Source organism: Ursus arctos, unplaced genomic scaffold (genome assembly GCF_023065955.2).
Source record: "Ursus arctos isolate Adak ecotype North America unplaced genomic scaffold, UrsArc2.0 scaffold_13, whole genome shotgun sequence".
Classification (NCBI taxonomy): domain Eukaryota; kingdom Metazoa; phylum Chordata; class Mammalia; order Carnivora; family Ursidae; genus Ursus; species Ursus arctos.
The window spans coordinates 63,659,710-63,682,968 of NW_026622797.1; the positions used below are offsets into that span (position 1 = coordinate 63,659,710).

General features: G+C 37.8%; 1 protein-coding gene across 5 annotated transcripts in view; it reads left to right on the plus strand.

The window, feature by feature from the left end:
* The first annotated feature begins 16,797 nt into the window (after window positions 1-16,797).
* Window positions 16,798-23,259, plus strand: part of EPHA7 (EPH receptor A7) — a 161,130-nt gene continuing 154,668 nt past the window's right edge. For all 5 annotated transcript variants that reach the window (XM_026511793.4, XM_057311182.1, XM_057311183.1 and 2 more), the window contains exons 1-2: window positions 16,798-17,110; window positions 21,475-21,539. In XM_026511793.4, coding sequence (XP_026367578.1) covers window positions 17,014-17,110; window positions 21,475-21,539 — 162 coding nt within the window. In that variant the 5' untranslated portion in view covers window positions 16,798-17,013. The remainder of the gene's footprint in view (window positions 17,111-21,474; window positions 21,540-23,259) is intronic.

Genomic DNA, 23,259 nt, shown 5'->3' on the forward strand with positions numbered 1-23,259 from the left:
ACGGGATATTTAACACCTCACAAATCCATTTTCCACTAATTTTACCCAACTCGGTAAATTAGAACATTATTCAGACAATCTCTCATATCATTGAATTTATCTTTGATTCCTCCCTTATACCAATTCATACATCTATTACATGTACAAATCCAAAATGTAGTTGGAATCCAAATACTTCTCTCCATCTCCACTGTTACTACCCTGGTCCACAACACCATCATCTCTCACAAAGAATTCTCCAAGAGTCCTCTAACTAGTTTGCCTATTTTGTTTTGGTTTTCCCACATGTGACTTTGCTCACATTTTAAAATGTGGATCACATTACTTCCCTTTTTAGAACCCACCAACATTGACCCATAGAATGCCAATAAAATTAAAACTTCTTTGCCTCTGCCTAGAAGGACACATATGTTCTGGCCTCTGCCAACCAACTCCAAAATAGAATAAAACTATCCTCTCCAACTTGAGTCGCACTGACCTGTGTCTTCTTCAAAAAGGACTGATTTCAATGACAATTTAAGGTCTTTGTTCCAACTGTTCCTTCAACCTGTAAAACCCTTTCCCCAGATTTTAGCCCAACTGCCTCCTCCCATCTCATTAATTCAAGATTCAATTTAAATATCACTTCTTGAAAAAGGATTTTGCTTACATCTCGATTTACAGTAGTCTTTTCTTCTAATAAACTTTATTATATTACTAACATTTACTAGTCTCTAAATACTTATTACTCTCTGAACTTGCATTATTTTTAGTTGTTCACATTACGTTTCCTTCATGCAGAGTATAAGTTCCATGAAGACAAGTGTGATTTCTTCATTGCTACATCCTCAGTATCTGCAACCTAATTTTGCTATGAGAAGGAGCAAGAAGAAGAAAAATGGAAGAAGAATAAAAAGGAAGGGAGGAGGAAGAGAAGAGTATAAGAGGGAAAGAGGGGAAGTAGAGGAGAAAGTGAAGTATGTATTTATAAAACTGAACCTCAATTTAGAATACCTGAATTAGCCAAACTCCAGATGTATTAGTAAATTTGAAACCCAAGATACTTGAAACATACTTCTAAGTAACAAAGAATGCACCAGAACAGGGGTGGGAGATGTAGGGGTATTAATTTGCCAGTTTACAATAGTTTTCAGACTTTTCTGGGGCAGTGTTATCAACAAATGGTGTTGGAGCAATTGGAGCATAGGTCCCCAAAATGAAGCTTTACTTAAACCTTATACCTTATAAGAGAGCATTAAATCCAAAGGATCACAGTTTTATACATAATGTGTTAAACTATCAAACTTTTAGTTAAGAAAAAAAAATATAGGAGAAAGTCTAAAGTCTCTAGGGCAAACAAAGAGATTTTAGACTTGACAACAAATAGACAATTTATAAAAGAAAAAAAAATTAATAGATTGGACCACACCAAATTTAAAACCTTTTTCCCTGTTAAAGACCTTGTAAAGAGGATCAAACAACAAGTTACAGACTGAGAGATAATATCGGTAAAGCACATACCCATTAAAAGTTCAGCATCTAGAATATATAAAAAACTCTCAAAACTCAACAGTATAAAAACAATAAAACAGAACAACATAACTGTAAAATTGGCAAAAGATATAAAAAGTCATTTCACCAAAGAGGATATATAGATGGCAAAAAAGCACATGGGAAAATATTCAGTGTTATTAGCCCTTAGTGAAAGGCAAATTAAAATGACAATGAGCTATCACTACATATCTCAATGAGTAATTAATTTTTTTAAGAAAGTGATAACACCAAATGCTGACAATGGTGTAGAAAAACTGATCACTCATACATGCTAATCAGAATATAAAATGTTAGAGCTACTCTGAAAAAGATTATAGCAGTTTCAGTTTCTTATGAAACTTGTGCTTACCATGTGATCCAGTAGTTGTACTTTTGGGTATTTATTTTAGAGAAATGGAAACTTATGATCATACAAAAACCTGTACATGAACATTCATAGCTTTATTTGTAGTGGTCAAAATCTGGAAACAATCTTCTAGTAGGTGAATGGGTAAATAAACTGTGGTACATTCATATAATTGAGTGCTAGTCATCAAGAAGAGAATGAACCACTGACACATTCAACAACTTAGATAAGCCTCACACATATCACGCTGAGTGAAAAGAGTCAATCTCAGAAGGTCCCAGACTGTATGATTCCATTTGTACCCCATTATTGAAGTAGCAAAATGATAGAGATGGAGAAGATATTAGTGGTTGCCATGGTTAGAAATGCTGGGGAGAGAGGGTGACCGTGACTATAAATGGGAAACATACAGAATTGTATGTGGATTATAGTGGTGGCTACAGGAATCTACACGTGTGATAAAATTGCATAAAACCACACACACAGACATACACACATAAATGAGTGTGTGTACAACGGGTGATGCCTATGTTCCACGTATTCTCCTACTGTCAACTTCATGGCTTTAATATTGTATAATAGTTGTTCAAAGTGTTAATATTGAAGGAAACTGGATGAATGGTATACAGTCCTTCTCTGCATACTTTCTATAAAGTCTGTGAAGCTATAGTTATTTAAAAATAAAAAGTTTTAAAAAATCACCTAAGAATTTTTTTTAAAACCCAGGCCCAGGCCTCATCTCAGATCAATTAAGCCAGAACCTCTAGGTGTGGAATCCAGGTAGTAGTATGTTAAAACCGTCCAAAGGGATTCCAGTATACAGCCAACATTAAAAACCACCATTTCAAAACAGTGGCTTTCACGGTGTGATCCCAACATCAGAAGCAAAACATTACTTGAAAATTTGTTAGTCATGCAAATTCTCAAGTCCCAACCTAGACCTACTGGTTCAGAAACTTTCAGCGAGCTATTTTAACAAAACTTCTAGGTCATTCTGACTTACACTGTATCCAATAGGATAGCCACTAGCCACATGTAGCTATCGAGCACTTGAAATGTGGCTAGTGACACATGTTGAAATGATAACATTTTTGATATGTTAGTTGAAATGAAAGGTATTAATAAAACGAATTTCACTATTTATTTAAAATTCTCTCTAGTTCTATTGAGGTATAACTGACATATAACATTGCGTAAGTTTAAGGTGTACACTAAGATGATTTGATACACTTACTGCAAATGGATTAGCATTATAAATTTAGTTAACATATCCATCACTTCACAAAATTACTTTTTTTTTTTTTTTTTTTTTGCTTTGTGTTGAGATCACTTAAGATCTACTCTCTTAACAACTTCCAGGTATACAATACAGTATGGTTAACTACAGTCATTATGCTATACATTAGATCCCCAGAACATATTCATCTTATAACTGGAAGTTTATTACTCTTTGAGCAACATCTTCGCCAACCTATTTCTTTTTAATACTTTTAATGTGGCCACTACAAAATTTTAAATTACATATGGCTTACATTATATGTCTATTCAACAGCACTGCCCTAGAACCATTAATTTTTAGCTCTGAATATACAATAGTATCACCCAAGGAGCTTAAAAAAAAAAAATACCAGTGCCTATATCCTACACTAGATTAGATCAAATTGCTTATAATGGGGCCCTGGTGTTGATAATTTTAAAAAAGCTCCCTAGATGACTTAAATGTGTTGCCTGGTATGAAAATCATTGATCTAAATTTGGCTTCTGATTTTTTTTCAGCTTGGATTCCTTTGACAATTAGATTTGGGAAACTACCCCCCCCCCAAGAAAATAAACATTTACACACAATTTGTATACAACTTCAAGGTATTTCTAGTCATCATATAAAGAACTGCTCTACAGCTTTTATATAACTTACTTTTAAGAAACTTGTGTTTTAGAGAATAATACTTTTTTCATGTCCTTTGTTATCACATTTCATTTCTAAGTAGGTAAACTGGAGCTAGGGTGGGTTCTCCACCTCGATCTTCCTGAACTCTCAGAGATGATTTTCTTTTAATATACTAAGCATGTACAAAGAGAGCTTATTTTGCTTAATTCTGCCTTATTTTCCTAATAATTATTTGCTATATTTTAATAGTTATAGCACTCTTTAAAAATGAATATATATCCTCAGATATGTTGTTCTCTCTCTTGAATTTTTTATATTAGCTACTCTAATGCTCCTCAAAGATTTGAATTGTTATTACCAGTGGCATTGCCAAAAATCTTGCCTCCAAGTAATCCAAACTGCAAGAAATGTCCTCATTAAACATTTCTCTAGAAATAGCTTTATAAAGCTAATTAGAAAACACATGGTCAAACTAACTGAAAACCATTAATTTATTTAACAATTAAGTACCTGGCATGTGTATGTAGGCACTGTTCAAGGCACCAGGGAAATAGAATTTAAAAATCCCCTGTCCATATGAATTCTCATTCTAGTTTGGAGAGAAGGACAATTTACAAGGTAAGTAAAGCTATCATATACCGAGACACGATAAAATCTGAGGAAAGGAGCAAAGGGGATAGAGAAACCCAAGGGAAACGTTTGTGAGAAGAGACAATTGAGTAAAACTGTAGGAGGTGAAGGAATGATCCATGTAAATGTCTAGAGGAATTACATACATTCCAGGCAGAGGACACAGAGAATTTGAATGTCCAGATATTGAAGCTTGCCTGGCCTATTAGAAAAGCAAGACGTCAGGGCCACCTGGGTGCTCAGCCAGTTAAGTGTCTGCCTTCAGTTCAGGTCATGATCCCAGGGTCCTGGGATCAAGTCCTGCATTAGGCTCCCTGTTTAGCAGGGGAGTCAGCTTCTCCCTCTGCCTCTGCTCCTCCTCCTGCTCTCTCTCTCTCTCTCACTCTCTCTCTCGAATAAATAAATAAAATCTTAAAAAAAAAAAAGCAAGAATTCAGTGTCATGGAAAAAGTGAGAAGGGGGGAAGGGGCAAGACAGAGGAATCAGATGCGTCCTAGTTTCGTGGGACTGTTTGGGCCATTAATGAACTTGATTTTTACCACTAAGTGAGATGGGAGCAACTGGAGAGTTTCCAGTGGAGGAGTGATGTGCTCTGATACATGTTTTTAAAAGGATCCCACAGGGCACCTGGGTGGTTCAGTAGTTAAGCCTCTGACTATTGGATTTAAGCTGAGGTCATAATCTCAGGGACATGAAATCCATGGGCATGCTCTGTGTGGAGTCTGCTTCAGATTCTCTCTCTCCCTCTGTCCCTCCCCTGCTCATGCTTTCTCTAAATAAATAAATAAATAAAATAAAATCTATTACATTAATCAATAAATAAATCAGCAAACAGTTTTGGAATGGTGGGTCGATTACTGGCCCACCAAAAAGAGCCCTGCTCCCAACTCCTAGAGTTCTCCTTGGTCTCTCCCTGCCTCCTAGAATCTGCCTGAAAGGAATGAAGTCCTGAGGACAGTGGCAGGGTTTGGAGGACTATGCTAACTCTACCCTCCAAAGCATACACGGGAGACTTTGATCTCATTAAAGAGATGTGAACTAGCAAAAGTAAATACATAAATACATACATACATACATACGTAAGTAAACAGACAGATAAATACATAAAATAAAAGGATCCCTCTGGCAGGTGTTCCCTCAGTGAATGGACTGAGGATATGAGCAATGCCAGAAGCCCAGAGCCCAGTTAATAGAATAATACAAAATATAGGGGACAGGTAATTTATTTTAAACTTAAACGCTACATTTTATACCTAAATTTCCAAGTTACTTTAATCACTTCATTTATAATCACTTTCAGCCTGTGCTCTGTCCCAGGTTGGATAACGCAGGAAGGAGAAGAACAGGAAGCAGCAGCAATGCATGGCTCCTGGATCCTTTTCTCGTTCTCTTGGAAAAAGCTGATGGACATGACTTTAAAAGATTTTCTATCTTTGCCATGATTCATAATATCATTCATGGCATTGCTTGCTACTTCCTATCCAGTGAAATGGGAAGAAGGGTTTGAGCAGATTAAACATTTGTGGGCTTGTCTAAAGTAAGCAATACTTTTTCCAAGGATCAGAGTAAACTTAAATTGGATAACAACTAGATATTTTCTCAAAAAATAGAGAGTACGATTTTTGAAGTCTTATTAATAAAATTGGGATCTCTGTAGAGCTAAATGTGATGGCATAGGATTTTAAATAGCGCATTTCTCCTCCTACACAAAAACAAAGAGATAAATATGCAGATTCCAGACTAGCATGGTTTCTTTAACATAGAATTTCCTTAAAAACTTAGCAGGATCTTCTACACATATACACTGGATTTATGACCAAAGCTCTATTGCAGTGCAAAGCAGAAAAGTGGGTCTTCCCAAAAATGATGCTGGGTTCACTGGATAGTCTACAGGAGGAAAAAAAAAATGCATCTTGATCCCTACCTCCCACCATAAACAAAATCAATTCCAGATGGATTGAAGATCCAAATGTAAAAGGTAACAATGCTTATTTTAGAGGAAAACAGAAATATCTTTGTGATCTTGGATTAGACAAAGAGTTCTTGAACAGAATGCTAAAATTACTAATCACAGAAGAAAATAATGATTAACTGGTCCATATTAAAATGAAGAAATTTGGGGGTATCTATTTGGGTCAGTTGGGAGATTATGTGACTCTTGATATTGTGGTTGTGAGTTCAAGCCCCATGTTGGGTATAGAGCTAACTTAAAAAAAAAAAAGTATTTGTCCTTTCTGGTGGCTGAGTAATATTCCATTGTATATATGAACCACATCTTCTTTATCCATTCATCTGTTGAAGGACAGCTCAGCTCCTTCCCATAGTTTGGCTATTGTGGCATTGCTGCTATGAACATTGGGGTGCAGGTGCCCCTTCTTTTCCTACATCTGTATCTTTGGGATAAATACCTAGTAATGCAATTGTTCATCTATACAATGGAATATTACTCAGCCATCAGAAAGGATGAATATCTACCATTTGCATCGACATGGATGGAACTGGAGGGGATTACGCTAAGTGAAAAAAGTCAAGCAGAGAAAGACAATTATCATATGATTTCACTCATACGTGGAACATAAGGAATAGTATGGAGGACCACAGGGGAAGGGAGGGAAAACTGAAGGGGAAGAAATCAGAGAGGGAGACAAACCATGAGAGACTCTGGATTCGGGGAAAGAAAATGAGGATTACAGAAGGGGTGGGGGTGGGGCGATGGGGTAACCAGGTGATGGGTATAAAGGAGGGCACATGTTGTGATGAGCACTGGGTATTATACTCAACTAATGAATTGTTGAACACTACGTCAAAAACTAATGATGTACTATATGTTGGCTAACTGAACATAATTTAAAAAAAGTAAAATGAAGAACTTTTTATCAAAAGATGTCATGAACAGAATGGAAGGCAAACCACAAAGTGTGGCAAGACATATATATCTGACAAAGGATGCCTATCTATACATATGAAAAATTCCTACAATCTCTAACAAAAAGACAACTCAGAATAAAAGGACAGTTTTTAACAGTCCCTTCATGAATGATGATATTCTGATGGCCATTAAACATATAAAGGTGTACTCAACTTCATTAGTCATCAGATAAATGACTGTTAAAACCTCAGCATGATATCACTACATAGAATGGCTATGGAAAATATCAAGTGTTGCTTAGTACATGGAGCGACTGAACCCTCATACCTAGGTGATCTGATGGATGCATTGAGGAAAGAGAAATTACCCTAGGCACTTTAAGTTGAAGAGATTTAATTTGGAAATGAGGTGCCCACAGCAATTTGTGAAAGGTCTTGTATTAGTTTTATATAATTGCATAATAAGTTAGCCCGGAAGTTATCTGCTTACCACACCAATATTTATTACCCCAGTTCTTAAGGGTGCCACTTATTTGGATCCTCTGACAAGGGGTCTCTCACTAGCTGCTGTCCAAGTATCAGTTGGGACTGTGGTCATCTTAAGTCTCAGTTCAGGGAGGGTGCGTTTCCTAACTCACACACAAGGCTGTTTTTAGGCACCATAAGATCTACGTTCAAGATCATTTAAATCAAATTTCTTCAGCTTAAAATGTCTAGGGTAGTTTCTATTTCCTCTGTAAACTATAAGTTATACACTCCCTGCTCTTTACATATTATCACTGTTGTGTGAAATTTCCTCTCCCCTATCACCTTTGTTTATCTGACCAGGTCTTCTGTGCCACCCCAAATCAATCTAAAATGCCAGTACCTTCTAGCATGCGCTGCCAGTCTGATATACTGCTCTGCATACATCTAACAGATCCCTTCTGTCATTTGAAAGGCACTGTCTGTTAATTGTGTGTATTTCTGTCATGTACCATTAGGGAAACCATTTCCTATTTATTTTTGCATACCAGTAGCTAGCCAAAGGCTAAATAATAGAATGTGCTTTGTAAAGTGTGATGAATGAAGGGAAGGAACAAATAAAAGAGGGAAGGAGCCAAGGAGGGAGTAAGAAAAGGCAAAAGGAGGAGATGGCAAAAGGAAGAGGTCACTATAAAACAAGGCCTTATTCTATTAAGCATAGTCATTACAACATCATGTTTTATTATCTGAGGAATAGCACATTCCATGGTATCTTATGATGTGGCAAAGACATTGCAGACTAAATGTAGAAGAAAATAATAGTAGAAAGGGTCAGGGCTAGAATAAGGTACACCTAGGCTTGCTCAAGAAAATACCTAGATCTGCAGGTGATGAAGCAGTCTAGAAAAGGGAGATGATATTTATTGGACAATCAATCAATATTTTATTTGATGGGAAAAAATCTACATATAAATAGTTGAGATCAGACAGATTCAGAAAACTATAGCAGGTGGCAGGCCAAAAAAAAAAAAAAAAAACACTGAAGAGTGGTCAGTAGAGGGGCAGATAGCAGATAGCTTACATTATGATCAGTAAATAGAAAAGTCTAAGCGGCCTAAGGCACCAGCACAGGAATCCCATTAGAAGGATGGATAGTGGGAAGTTTACTTAAGGGGCTCACACTTACGGGCCACAACAGGGATTTGAATACCAGATTTAGAAAACCAGATATAGGCTTTGACTCAAGAATGAAACATTGGTTCTCTGAGTATATAATTCATTCTCCTTGAATTCTGTCTTCCTAAGGCTAGGCTTAGTTTAGATAGAGACTAAGGTGAAAGCCTACTGGCTTCTATTAGGTATAGAGAAATATACAAAGTCTATGAGCCAAGTAGATCTTAGAAATGATATGTCATATGTGTATCTGAATAGGTGAATATTTCTGGATCTGTGTTCATTATTCCAATCAGTTATCTTTAATGTAATAGGAAAAGCATTTACTTTGAACAATGGGATAAATGCCTTATAAAAATAAGCTTTGGAAACATTTTAGTTTTGAATAACAGATATTACTAGAGAACATACTTCACGCTAAACTATAAAATATGAGAAAATCAAAACTATATATTTCCACAATTATACGAAAGTAATTACCATCATATTCAAATTTCATATATAACTTTAAAGATCTTTATATATATATCTCTAATAGTAAAATTTGTATAAAATTTATACTTTCATTATCTGGTCAAAAATGGATCTATTTTTTTAAGCTTTAAACTTTATTAAAGACATTTAAATGTGTGGGGCGCCTGGGTGGTTCAGTCGGTTAAGCGTCCAACTCTTGATTTCTGCTCAGGTCATGATCTCAGGGTTGTGAGATCCAGCCCTGCGTCAGGCTCTGCCCGGGGCATGGAGTCTGCTTAAGATTCTCTCTCTTCGTCTCCCTCTATCCCTCCCCCACCACAATAATAAAATAAAATAAAATACATTTAAATGTGTGAATATATAGTAAATTTTTTAAAATATTCATTATATTTTGAGATATTCAAATACACAGAACTCTTAACATCAATCCTAAGCTTGCAACTACATTTTTTCCCCTTTTTCATTATCTTTACCATCCTGTTGTATAGCCTTGAGAACAAGTATAACCAGTTGAGTCATAGCTGTTATTCTGTAAAATGGATACAACTACTTTTTATCTAAAATGCGATAATCTACTGGACAATTTCCTAAAAGTACCTGGGGACATGCATGTTATTATAGTATATCTTTATTCAAATTTAGAAGGTAATTATTTCCTCAAAAGTTTAATTCAAAAATATATGTAAATATAAATTGTTAAAATGAAGACAGAGATGTGATAATATAGAAACATTAAATCCAAGTTGAGATCTGAAAGTACTCTCATAAGGGGTCCTGTCCTCTTTATTGGAATGCAGGATGATTTATTCTGATCCTGTACTTGTGAGGTAGATAAAGGAGGTTTTGTCTTTTATGGTTCTCATCTAACCTTAAAAAAGGCAACCTTCTGCCATGTTTTTCACATCTTTAGTTTTATAGACTTTGCCACCGGAACTTGCCTGTTAAAAGGCTGACAAGAGAGTGACTATCAGATATTAAAATACTTAATTAAACTGAGTTTGACCTCAAGTCATTTCATCAATCTAAAATCAACTGGAGAATGTGCCAGGTTAACTCTATAGCTTTAGTTAAAGCAATGTGCCTATAAAACCAAACAACGATAATAATAACCCCATAGAATCTGAGATGGAGTGTAAATTTTCATGAAAATTTTCTATCTGATCTGAGTGCAAAGAAGGGAAAATGAAACAACTTTGGATAAATCAGATGATACAATAGTATTGTATATTGAATCATCTTGCAGTTTATGGTCAATAATGGAATTACAAAGACATTATCACTGTTGACATGGCTGAAATCAACACAGAGAAAAACTGGCTAGTTACCCATTTCTCTAAACATGATTTCCTTGATTCTAAAAGGAGATACGAGTCACAAAGGAATCTGCTGATGATATGTGGTCTCTTGTGTACTGGGCTAAGGTTTATTCACCTGCATATGCTCCTTTGTGCCTTTCTAAATATTCAATAAATACTTGAAAAACCTATGTTTTTAGTAAGCTGGAGGCCCAATGTGGGGCTTGAACTCACAACTCCGAGATCAGAAGTCCCATGCTTCACCAACTGAGCCAGCCAGGTGTCCCCCAAATCCTGTTTTTTAACTGAAGTTTCTGTTAGTATTCTCTTTCGGAAATATTATCCTACTTAGATCATGAATCTGTAATCAGTTCAATTCACATCATTAAGAAGAAATATAATCACTTTTCCCTTTTAAGTTGGCTTATCCAACTTAAGAGGAAACCCAGCATCTCCTTCTTGAGGCTTTCTCCTCTCCCTAACTATCTAAGAACTCCTAGCAGTGCACTCAGTCCAAAGGGATCAGAATTTTTCCAAATGAGTAGTATGTTCAGTACATTTTGTTTTCATTACTGCTATACTGTATAACTTTTGAAATCTGGCTTTACAGAGAATTTCTAGTGATGCCTTACTCTTTAGATCCCTTCTCAGCTGTATTATCCCACATTTGAGCTACAGTGGTATAGCTCTTTCAGTTCCTACGTACATAATTAGAACAAACACCATATCTGGGTTGCTGGGTTCAGAGGGCTTTTGAACATCAGGCATGTGTCTTCACCTAGCAAATATTAAGCCTAGAATTCTCTTTCCCTCACAATGAGTACTCCTTCGAGGTATTCCAGATCATTTCCGTTTTAGTTAGAACCATCCTAATATTTCAGAGCTTCTAATATAGTTGAAACTCAAATGGGATTAGGTTGGGGACTTACGATACCTTTTCTCCCAGGAGGATCTTTGTCTCACACAAATTTTCCCACTTTCTCCACAGAACAACATTGCATATCAAGTTAAGGGGTTAGTAAAGGCACCTCCTTTGGTAGTATACAGAATTTCATCCTTAGTGCAGAGAGTACCCAGAGTTTTATAATTTTATAGGTTGGGGATACTATTCACGTATTTTTTTTCTCTCTTAACACAAAAACTCTATTTTTAAATTACTGTGATACATAGAAATTCCTACTGTTCGGACCTTTACTTAGACCTCCTTGAGAGTAGCCAGGCAGAATTTCATTTTTAGTATTAACCATGGCAAAAGGCTATGGTAAGTAGTCTCTAAAATTCTCCTCAAGCTACAGAGTTCTAAGAACTTCACAGGATCCTTCAAACTCAGAACCATCAGGTTTGAGAGAATACTCAATCCCAGCCTGGTCTTATTTCCTAGGTAAAAGACTTTTGGGAGTTAAGTGGGTGGAGAATAAGAAAGAGAATATCTGAGGTCTATCTAGAGACTCAGAGTTCCTCAGATGTTAAGTTTTTTAAAAAACTGGAGACAGCTTTTCTGCAATATAATTCACCTTCTAAGGTACTTTTGGAGCCCCTTCAGTTAACTTGGTCTCTATAGACTGAAATAGGTCACAGAACATCTCACAAATTTTTATGAAGTTCCTTCAGTCAGCTGGCACAAGTACAAAGAGAACAAGAAACTTACACGTGCCAATGAGGCAAATATATATTAATTATATATATATATAAAGTTATATAGATATAAATATATATAATTATATATTTAATTTTATAATTACCTCATCTTTATTCAGTGTAGACTTGATTGGCCAGAACGCCCAGAGATCCTGGTGCCCCCTGGTGGTCACTGAATCATCACAGATCTAGACACCTAAAATCCAAGAGTTTTGAGAGCTAAAACACTGCAAGATGAGAAACTATGAAAGCATGTAGAAGTACTTTGCACAATTTAAGCTAGTTCTTCCTATCAGTGCTGGTGACTTATGGCAAAATGAAATATAACAGAAAGGAAGAACCTCTGCAGGCAAAATCAATTAAAAAAATAAATTTGTAAGAGTATTGTACATGTGTTAAGTGATTGTGAGTATAATGTGCCACTTTCTCTGCTGTATTTAGCAGTTCTTTTAATATCAGTCAAATGATAAAAATTATTTGACTCAACACTTTTGAATATTATAAATGATTAGAAAATTTCTGAGTGACACATTAGCAACATTCAACTGGACTCTTACAATTTTGATATAATTTTTTAATCTGTTAAGAGGCCTTAAATTAACTCAGTATTTGCAGTTAGAGAATTATATTTGTTGTTTTCATAACAGTATCAATTTATCTGACCTTACAAAAATGAATAAACTTTTATAAAGGCACAAAATATAGTCTTGATTTATAATTCGATTCTTGACCTCTGACTTCCTATACTGTCAGCTAAATCGGAAGCTTAGAATAGGTGAAATTATGACTATGTGTCTTATAAGCCTAGTTTATGTACATTTTTTACACTGGACTGAAAATAAATATTTTATATATACTACATAAATCATGCTAATGTAAATATGTAAATGATTTTCCTGCACAGTGGAAAGATTGTTTACATTTTGACTGAAATCACAAATAGAGAACCCAATTTTCTGTAATATCTATTAACTGAGACATAATGTTTCTTTTCTGTTTATAATCAGTTTCTTCTGCACAGTACCTTTTCTAATTCAGTTTAAATTACCCCTTTTTCTGTGATGAACTTGCATTTTCACATTTACCAGCTGTGAATGCATTTAGACAGTTAAGTGCAAAAGTAGTAGGTTCAGAAACAGCCCTTTGATTTCATTGCCGTTGTTAACTATTTAGTTTGGCAGCCTTGGATTTGTAACATACTGAAGTCTCAGATTGTACTTTATCCTCTAAAGGCCTGTTTACCATACGCACACACACGCGCACGCGTACACACACACACACACACACACACACACACACACACAATGGCTTTTTACTTGAAAATTCATGGAACTTATTCCCTGAAGTCGTTATAATTTACTACTAAGTTACTATTTCTTCCTTAAAGTCATAGAGTATCTCCCAGAGATAAACAGTGAGGTGAATATTAGTATCCAAGCATGTTAAAAGAAGATAACAGCTGTACCCTCGTTTGGAGTGTGTGTCTTGAATTTGTACATTTATTTTCATATATGTATAGTTATGTGTGATTATTCGTAATTAGATAAAAATAACATGGTGCAGAAAAAATTGGGTATATCTTCTTTGCATCTGAAAATAGACATTTTTCATCTTTCTACTATACACTTATGATAGATATTTCCAAAGAGGGGATATAAATGGAAATGTTAAGGTTTAACTCTATTTTTTCCATTTATTTAAAATTAGCTAAATATATGTAGGCTACTCTATCAACTGCATTGCACAATGAATACATAAAAATTAAAAAATAGTTTTCAGAATTTCTGCTTTGGCTCACATGTGTTGGTTATATTCACCATTTGGTAGAGCTCAGGTATAGCTTTTCTAACTCATTTTATATACACACACACATTTACTTTTCTAGAATTTGCTATACTTACGGATAATATAAAAATCATAGATATGAAGCTAAAATAAACTTTTTAAAGTGGTAGAATGAAATTCACTATTAAATGTTATTTTAAAATATAAAAGCTTTGTGAACTGATTATTTTTTTATTTCAAGGGCTTCATGTAAAATAGGTTTATGTGCTTTGCTGTTAGCCAAATACCTTCTATTAACAATTTATATACTAAAATACAAGCTGTATAATACTGCACGATGAACGTTCTTTTGTTGATGAAGTCATTCACTTTGATTTAAATGTTATGACTTCTTTACCAATATACCTAGATACAAAAGAAAGAAGGTTGGTAAACCTAAAAATGAGTATCACTATGCAATTCTGCAGGGAAAACTGTCAGCAGCCTGGCACATGTGCATTTAATGTGAAGCCTCTTGTCTCTAAAAATAAAAGCAAGGCTGCACATGCCCCTATGTCTGACAGACAGAAGGGATACAATAAGGGGACTCCTTATACCACCTACACTCATCAGAGTGAAGGATGTTACTTCTTTGGTTTCCTGGTTTAATGGAAAGTTATTTGTATTCACATCACTGAGTATTAGTCATTCAATAGATGAAAGGAATATTTTAAACTTTAAAGGCTACCTTGGTGTCATTGTAAGTAGTGGGGATGAGACCCTGGAGAAAGTGTTGAAATCCTGTAGAATAATTTTAACTATTAGAAGTGGTTTAATATTTGTGAGTTTGTTGTTCTGAGATTAATAGTTTTATAGCATATGTGTGGAGATTTATGTTTTAAATTATGTTTTACCTTACGATTTTTACTCTAAAGCATCTGTTTGTGTAAATACTGCTTGATTTTCTCTGAAACAAGGGCACTCGACATTTTTTTGGTCTCCTTTCAAGGTTAATCTATTAAGCAGTTTACATTTTCTATGCATCCTTTAAAGGGCACTTAAGATGCTTTTAGATATAATTTCTAAAATATTTAATAGGCATAATGGCTAGGAACAAGTAACATTTAAGAAATAAACTACAGAAGCAAAGAGAGGTTAGAGAAGGAAATTTCATTTCTTTCTTCTTTGTAATTGCATTAAGTGAGTTAAAACTACAAGAGACAATTTACCATAAAATAAAACTTAAAAATCTGGGGATCTGTCATCTCTGAGAAGTCTTTGCTATAAATACCAGAAACAACTCAATTTACTCTATATTTCTTTATAGAAAGGATAGGGAAAGTTTGGAGTTTTAGGCGAGATCAAACTTTGTGCCTATTATAAATAAAGGCAAATCATGAATGACAGATTTTTCTTATTTTTTAAAGGGAGAAACAATAGGACAAGAAGAACACGGAGCTCATCTGAAACATGTGATCAAGTTACTCTGCCGTGACCTTTGAAATTGGTGATTTGGCGATTAAGGTTTTAAAGTTCTTCCTCTTAACATTACCCACCTCTTGAATTGCAAAGTGTCCGAAACTGACTAATGGTAAACGGATTTCTGTACGCAGTCGTCCTTGCTATTTTAGTTGGATGAATTCAACTGGAGATGTTGGTTATACTTTTTATTCTCAGTTTCCCTTGAAAAATTGAAGAATAACAATTATAAAATTGAATAATTATTGGAACGTATCAATTTGCGAAACAGGTCTTGCTTTATGAATTTAATGCGTGTTAACATTCTTTAAAATTAAGTGTAATTTATGCAGCGAAATGGGAAACGTTCAAATTGGGGCAATCCAAAAGAAAACCTCAAAAAATATTAAAACATATAAGAAAAATGATACGGAACCTTCTGAACGTTCTCTCTTCGTGTCCTACTTCACCTAACAAACTATTGTGAGATGATAGGGCGGGTGTGAGTAGGACACCTGAAACAAAAGACTTCCTTTCTCCACTCCCTTTTCCTCTGTTTCTTTTGCTAGAGCTTGTTGCAAACTCTTGGAAACATTGTTTGAACATAATACATTTGGATACTTTTATTCTTCCAGGGACTGTGCTGGGTGGTGCCTAGAGCTGACTGCTGTCGAGTAACAGAAAAAAGAAAAGTAGAAACCTTTCAAGAAATGAAAAGAACAAAGTTACCCGACCCGCGGAGGTTTTGAGTAACAAAAAAGTAAAAGGCACTTTACTTTAAGACACAGCTTATTTCACTTCCCTGGCTCCGTGCTTGGTATCTGAGAGATGGCTTGCATTGCCTCTGGTTTCTAAAAGATCACGAGGAGTACCGCTATATATACAATACTCTAAGTTGGGAGCGTTATTCTCGGATTGATTCTGCTCCACGAAAGCTGCGGTTGCTAAAAGCCCAATGCCCACAGCAGCACGCACCTCTGCTGCCATCCGCGTCCTCCCTTTCCGAGCATCTAGCGAAAGCTGGTCGCTCAGAACCTGGAGGGAATCCTGGACCCGCAATCTGACTCCGCTCGCCGCCGATTGGCTCGCGCCCCGAAGCCCGCCCCCGAGGCCGGGGCGGCCTTTCCACCGGGGCCCGCCCCTCGGCCCTGGGAATCGCCGCCTGGCAGGCCGGCTAAGACTGCCAGTCAGCCCGAGTGGCGGAGGCTCTCTGCTCGGAGCCCCGCCCCCTCCCCCCTAATTGATATTATTGGAGTGTGGAGCAAGCGGCCGGTCTGCAGTCGGAGACTTGCAGGCAGCAAACACGGTGCGAACGAACAGGAGGGGGAAAAAATAAAAAAGCTAAACGTGGAGCAGCCGGCCGGAGGTCGAGCAGGGGAATCGATGCGAAAAGCGCAGTAAAAAAGAACCCACTTCGGAGCAAACAGCATTTAAAAAGCTACGACTCAACAGAAACCTAAAATAAAACCTGCTCATGCACCATGGTTTTTCAAACTCGGCACCCTTCATGGATTATTTTATGCTACATCTGGCTGTTCCGCTTTGCACACACCGGGGAGGCGCAGGCTGCAAAGGAAGGTAAGGTGATGGGAACGCAAAGTTTGTTCTGACTTATTTATTTAGCGGTCTACCTGCACAAGCCGCCTTGGCCGCGGGGCTGCCGGCCGCGCCTCCGGCGCGGGGCGACCCTCCCCCGCCGGCTCCCCGCCCCCTCACCGCTCTCGCTGCTCCCGGCAGGCAGGCGGCAAGCGGGGCTACTCCGAACCGCCTTCAGCCCGGGGCCCGGGGCCGTCCGCCCGACGGGAGCGGGATTTCTGGCGCGGGCAGTCCGGAGGGCGTGAGCAGCAACGGAGAGCGGCGGGGCGGCGTGGGGTGGTGGGGGGGAATGACCAGCGAGCTCGTTCTCTAGGATCGCAGGCAGGTCAGATCTCTTCCTCTAGTCCTTCCTCCTCTCGGTGTTCGCCTCTTGTGGGGTAAGCTGCGGCCGGAGTTAGTCGGAGACTGGGGAGTGCAGCTTCTAGTGTCCTGGCCAGCCCGTCGCCGAGCGGCTGGTGTCCCGAGCCTTCCCAGAGGGGTCGTGACTTCTGTGAGCTCCGAACGCTCGGGTTACTAATGAAGTGCTCACTGCGTCGGAGGAGGCGGCGCGGGCCTGCGGTTGGCGCTCGGCCGCCGGCGCGGAACAATAACGCCGCGGAGGTGAAGCGAGGGAGCGGTGAGCGCCCCGCGGCGGGGACGTCTCCACTCAGCGCGCACCGCGCGTGGGTCCCGGCGGCCGCGCGGACAGCGGGAGTCCATCGGGCTCGGCCCACCGGGGAGGCAGGGGGCGGGCTGGGGCTGTGGAACTGATAATGAGATGCCGCCTGGGCTACTACAAGTCCCCAAACGTCTGCCCGGCAGTTGAGTCCGAGTGGTCAGACCTTGCGAAAGACCTGGATCCTGAAGGCTAGTTCTGGGTGAAGAGAGGTTTCCTTTGGGCGGCCAGATATGCCTGTATATGGTTATTATTATTATTTTTTCTTCTCCTTTGAACCACTGACAAGGTAAAATACCTTTCGGTGCCTGTAGTTGGAGCTGGGGAAAAATAAATCCTCTCAATGGAAATGTCTTGCTTCTTGAGCAGTGTCAAAATCTCCCCCCCCCCCCGTCTTCCGGACTGTAAATCTAACGTTGATTTCCCGATATTTAAAAGAAGAATACTAATAATTGTTCCTGAAGTATGGAGAATGGAGAAATCTTTATCAGATTTAGGTCATGATGGTGATGTGGGGCGGGGGGGAGGGGTTGTGTTCGATACTGGTTCTCGCTTTATGTAGCCCTGAAAACTTAAGTGATTTCGTGCTCCTTTTTTTCCATTCTCTTCGTGCACCCCTCTTCTTTCACTCAAAACACCCCCCGCACCCAACGCCACGTCCTATTTCTTGAGCCAGTCTGACCTTCTGACCCCAGTTTCCACATCTGCAACCAGTGTTGACGCTGAACCCATTCAGAGAAATGTTCAGAGAAAACCATGACTCCGAGCTGTCGCTTACGCGTTAGCAGATGAACGGACGTCTGCCAGAAACACACACCCATACACACCAAAATGCACGTTTCCATTCGCATGACATTAGCGATTAGGAACATTCAATCCTGGAACCTTGTACTGATCGCTCCGGAATAGCGGGACCTGAGGAAAAGTTTGCAGGGCTGCGGCGGAGCCGGGCGCGCAAGCTCACGCAGACCCGGCAGGAGTTTGAGCTATAAATAACTGCATCACTAGGGGGAGAGGTTCCTGCAGCCAGAATGTCTCGCTCGCTTGCTTTTCTCTTTTGGGTGCAAGATACGTGAAGAGGATTCTGATTCTAGGAGGCTGAGTTCTTTAAATGCAGAAGTGAGATGTTTAAAAGGTGGGCGGGAGGGCGAATGCGCCCCGCTTCTCAGTGGCGACGCTCCCAGCGCGCAACGGATTTCAAGAGCTGCGGTTCTGGGAGCGAGCAAGCCCCGAGGGGCGCCGCGGCACCCAGGGGCGAGCGCTGGGAACCTCCTCGCGCAGGTGCCAGGCCTCCCGGGGTGACCGAGGGTGGATGGAGGAAGATGAGGGACCTCCTTCCTCCACTTTACCCATAAGTGTTCTCTCGGGAGGTCGGTTCCCGCTACTGGGAGCGCATGTTTAAGTCAGAGTCTGACGCTTGGAGGCGAAGTGCAGCTGCTGTTTTTCCTCTTCGTAAATGCCGCCGCCGCCTCTCCCTCAAAGGAGACGCTTCCCGAAAGCCTCTCTCCTCCTCCCGGCTCCTTCTGGAGCTAGGGCGCCACTGGCTCCCTAGAGTGTCCAGGTCTGGCGGAGGCGTAATGGATGCTCGGCGCGGCGGGCGCGCCCGTCTGGCAGCCCCCGCCCCGCCCCGGGCCCCGCCCCGGCCCCCGCCGCCGCCGCTGCCGCTGCCCGCGCGGCCCTTAGGTGGCTGGGCGCGAGCGCGCCCTGCATCTTGCCCCTTGCCTTTACCCCCGCTCAGAGGGCTCGGAGTCCTGTCCTGTGCGCCCCAGGTCCTGGTCGGCCCCGGGCTACGCCTCCGTGGGCGTGAAGGGAGGATGGCGCTCCGCTGTCTGAGCGGGAAGGCAAAAGTGCGCACTTGCGGGTTTATCCAGAGAGCGGATGACGACGAGATACACTGATCACTTTAGAACTGCTTCTGATTAAACGCTCAGGGGCTGGTTTCTGTTTTGTTCTCATTTGTTAGTTTGTTTCTCTCTTAACTTGTTTGCCATCACCACCCTTCCGCGGTCCCTGGTTCCCACCCTAGGCAGTGCTAAGGGGTAACAGAATCATCACATTGCTTGTTTCACTCTCCAAAATGACTGGAAGGTCACCTGGGTTTAAAATCCACTTGTCTCCTGTCAGTGCAGAATACAAAAATAATAGTAATAATAAATCATCTCCAAAGGAACCTGGAACCCATGTTGTTTCGTTGTGCTTACTCTCTATTTTTGAGGACAAAAACAAAATAAACTTTAAACATTACTTTATATAAATTAACTAGTCCAACGATTTATTGATGTTCCCAGTAAGAAATACAACTTGGTATTTTGAAAGTGTGCATTCCCCACCCCCACCTTATCTGACAGAGAGTCAAGTGTTTGTGACCGAGGTTTGTGCTTTCATGGTTTTCCCAAGAGTGTTAAGTGTAAAACATTTTTTACAAAAAAGTGTCTCTTTATCTATGTGTTTTCTGTTGCAGGGAATAACCTTGACTAGAGCGAAGGAGTTGAACACATAATCAAAATGTTCTTTTGTTTTCTTAGCGTAACAAATTTCCATTACCTTTTAAACGCAATTTTTTTCTCTAGTGATTATTTAAAAGTTCGTATAAGCATATGTTTTATTTAAGTCCAAATTTTAACATTTTGCTGAGGTTGATGTTATGCATATTTACAAGCTTGGAAATATATTCAGTATTATTTCTGTACAAATTGATACATTTGTTAAAATGCTGTAGAGTCAGGAATATTTTCAAAGAATAAAAACTCATAACTGCATCAGTTCTAGCAGAGTGAATGCTTTAGGAGAGTAATTGTCTTAAAAAGCAATAAAATATATTGAATTGGAGGTATGGTATATATTAATGTGTAACATTTGAATACATTATCTTATATTACTATCAAAAGCATTTGTTACATTTATATACATGTAAGTGAATTGTTTATGCTTTTTGATAATATAAAAGTGGAATACAACTGTTTTTAAAAGTCAAGTCAGGAACAAAGTCAAGTCAGAGTTTAAATATATCATTTTGCGAATTAGCTAATGCTTTGAAATATTTGGAAATTAAAAAAAATAGAAATATTGAAAACAGATGTTTGACTAACCCAGAAATATATCTTGGAAATAATGGGCAATTTATTTTTCTCATGATGACATTGCTTGATATAATTTTCTATTGTATTCATTTTGGCTTAAGAGAAGACACCCTGTGGAAAAGTTTTAAAAAAATAAACTCCAGTTCTCAAAAGGCACTAGGAAATAGTTTTGGCATAATATTACAAATTAATGACTAGCTGAAGACAAACATGGAATTACATTTTATTATGTCATGTTATATCTGACAAAATTTGGAGTGCTCAATGGTTTATAAAATTCTTTAAAATATATAATTATTATAGAATCAATATACCACATATAATTTTTTACCCTTACTTTTATGATATTTTTCAGTTTTTAAACATATTTTAATATTTTGATTAAAAAATACCAAATCTAATATGGTATTTTTGCATCTTTTCTCCTTAAGAAGGGGGAATATACTTGTATCAGGTGGGTATTCATTTCATCATTCATTTACGTAAATAACTGTTTATATATCTTAGATCATGAAGTGATCATTATATAAAAATTAGATTCACATTAATAATTTTTACAAATATGTTTACATTTTTTATGTAACATTTGGAAATAAAACTTTCTTTTTCAGTACTACTGCTGGATTCTAAAGCACAACAGACAGAGTTAGAATGGATTTCCTCTCCACCCAATGGGGTAAGTGCTTCTCCTCATAAAATAGCGCCTTTTATTTTTTAAAGTAAGAAACAAAACCTCCCCCCCATGGAATTATTCACATTCGTCATATTTAAACTGTTTTAATTCTAAATGTCTCATTCAAAATTTTGTTGTGTTATAACGAGACATTGAGTTCTTTGAGTAAGAGAAGGTATACTTAGTACTTGGGGAAATGGATTTAAAAAAAAAAATCTCTATAACCATAACCTTTTGAGTTCTTATTGTGAGAGGAATCATACCTCAGGTTCCAGGCTATAAATGCTAACTAATTACAGGGAACATTTCCTTCACAAACTCACTTAAACCTCTTTAGTTGCTTTATACTTCTTAGTATAATCACTAGGTAGACTGTATGTAGTTCTTTAAAACAGTATGTGATGTGTTTCTTCTTTTAAAAACAGTTTTAGCATCATTCAAAATACACTTTAAAAGGTAGCTAAAAGTATAATATGCTCCATATTTTAGCATGGAATTTGCTGTAAAATATTATTTGGATTCACCAAATTTTTATCATGTGCTACCTGCTGTTATTAATCAGAAACGATGGCAGAGCATGTATATATTATAGTAAAAGTGCTACAGTAAATATGAGTAAAAGCTGTCCAATAAAAATCAATGAAAGTATAAGTAAACCCTAAAAATATTCTGACCATTACATTTCACATGTCAGGAAAGGTATATTATTTACTTAAATTTAGTTCAAGGTCTTTGTCTTTAGGTCTTATTTTAATTGTGAGAGAGGGCACATACCTTATCCCTATGAAGAAAGGGGGTTCCGAGAAAGGAGAGTATATATCTTATTGTTATTTAAGTTGATCTTCCTTACAGTATGAAATATACGTGAGGATATAAAAAGTGTAATATTTTACAAAGAGAAGAATGAAAATCTGAAAGGGATTTTTGAGTATAAGAACAGCATAAAATCAATATGTCATGAACTGGAAGTCAGTTTAATAATGCAAAATGTGAACAATGCAAATCTTAAAATATTCAGATTTTTTTATTCAATTAATATTTGAAAGATTACTTAAGATCATATTGTAGTTATCTGTATAGGTCAGATTAAATTATGAAGAAATGACAAGTATTTTAAAGATAAAGTATAAAAAGTGCACTGAGTTTAAGGTAGGAATGTCATACTTTTCTCGTAAGTGGAATAGTTTTCATGAGTAAAAATATACATTTTAGGAAGACATTCACAATAAAAAAGAAACACTTTTCTTACCAATGACAGATGTAGCCCATTTTCTACCATCCATCAATTAAAACAAATAGGTATGGAAGATAGTTTTTATCTCTAAGGGGAGCTAAACTGATACAAGATTGGGGTGATTATAGTATTTCATCAATGTAATCCACAAAATGATAAATTATGACTGTCTGTGTTATCTTTGACTCAAATGGGCATTTTATCAGTCCAAATATCTTAACAGTTAACCCTACCTATCTGTAGGAATCAACAGATAATATTAGGAAATGATGCTTGACAATATTTTTTATACATAAAATAGATTGGCTTGCATGTGATTAAATATCTCACAGGAACTAACATGTTATTAAGGTACATGTTTAGAAAATATTTTTGTAAGTATACTGTAAAAGCACAGTATCTGAATTAAGACTTCTTTCCTAATGGTGTAATTTGTAGAAATGATTGCAATCTCTTAGAAAAGTGAAATAATAAAACAAGAGTTGTGTT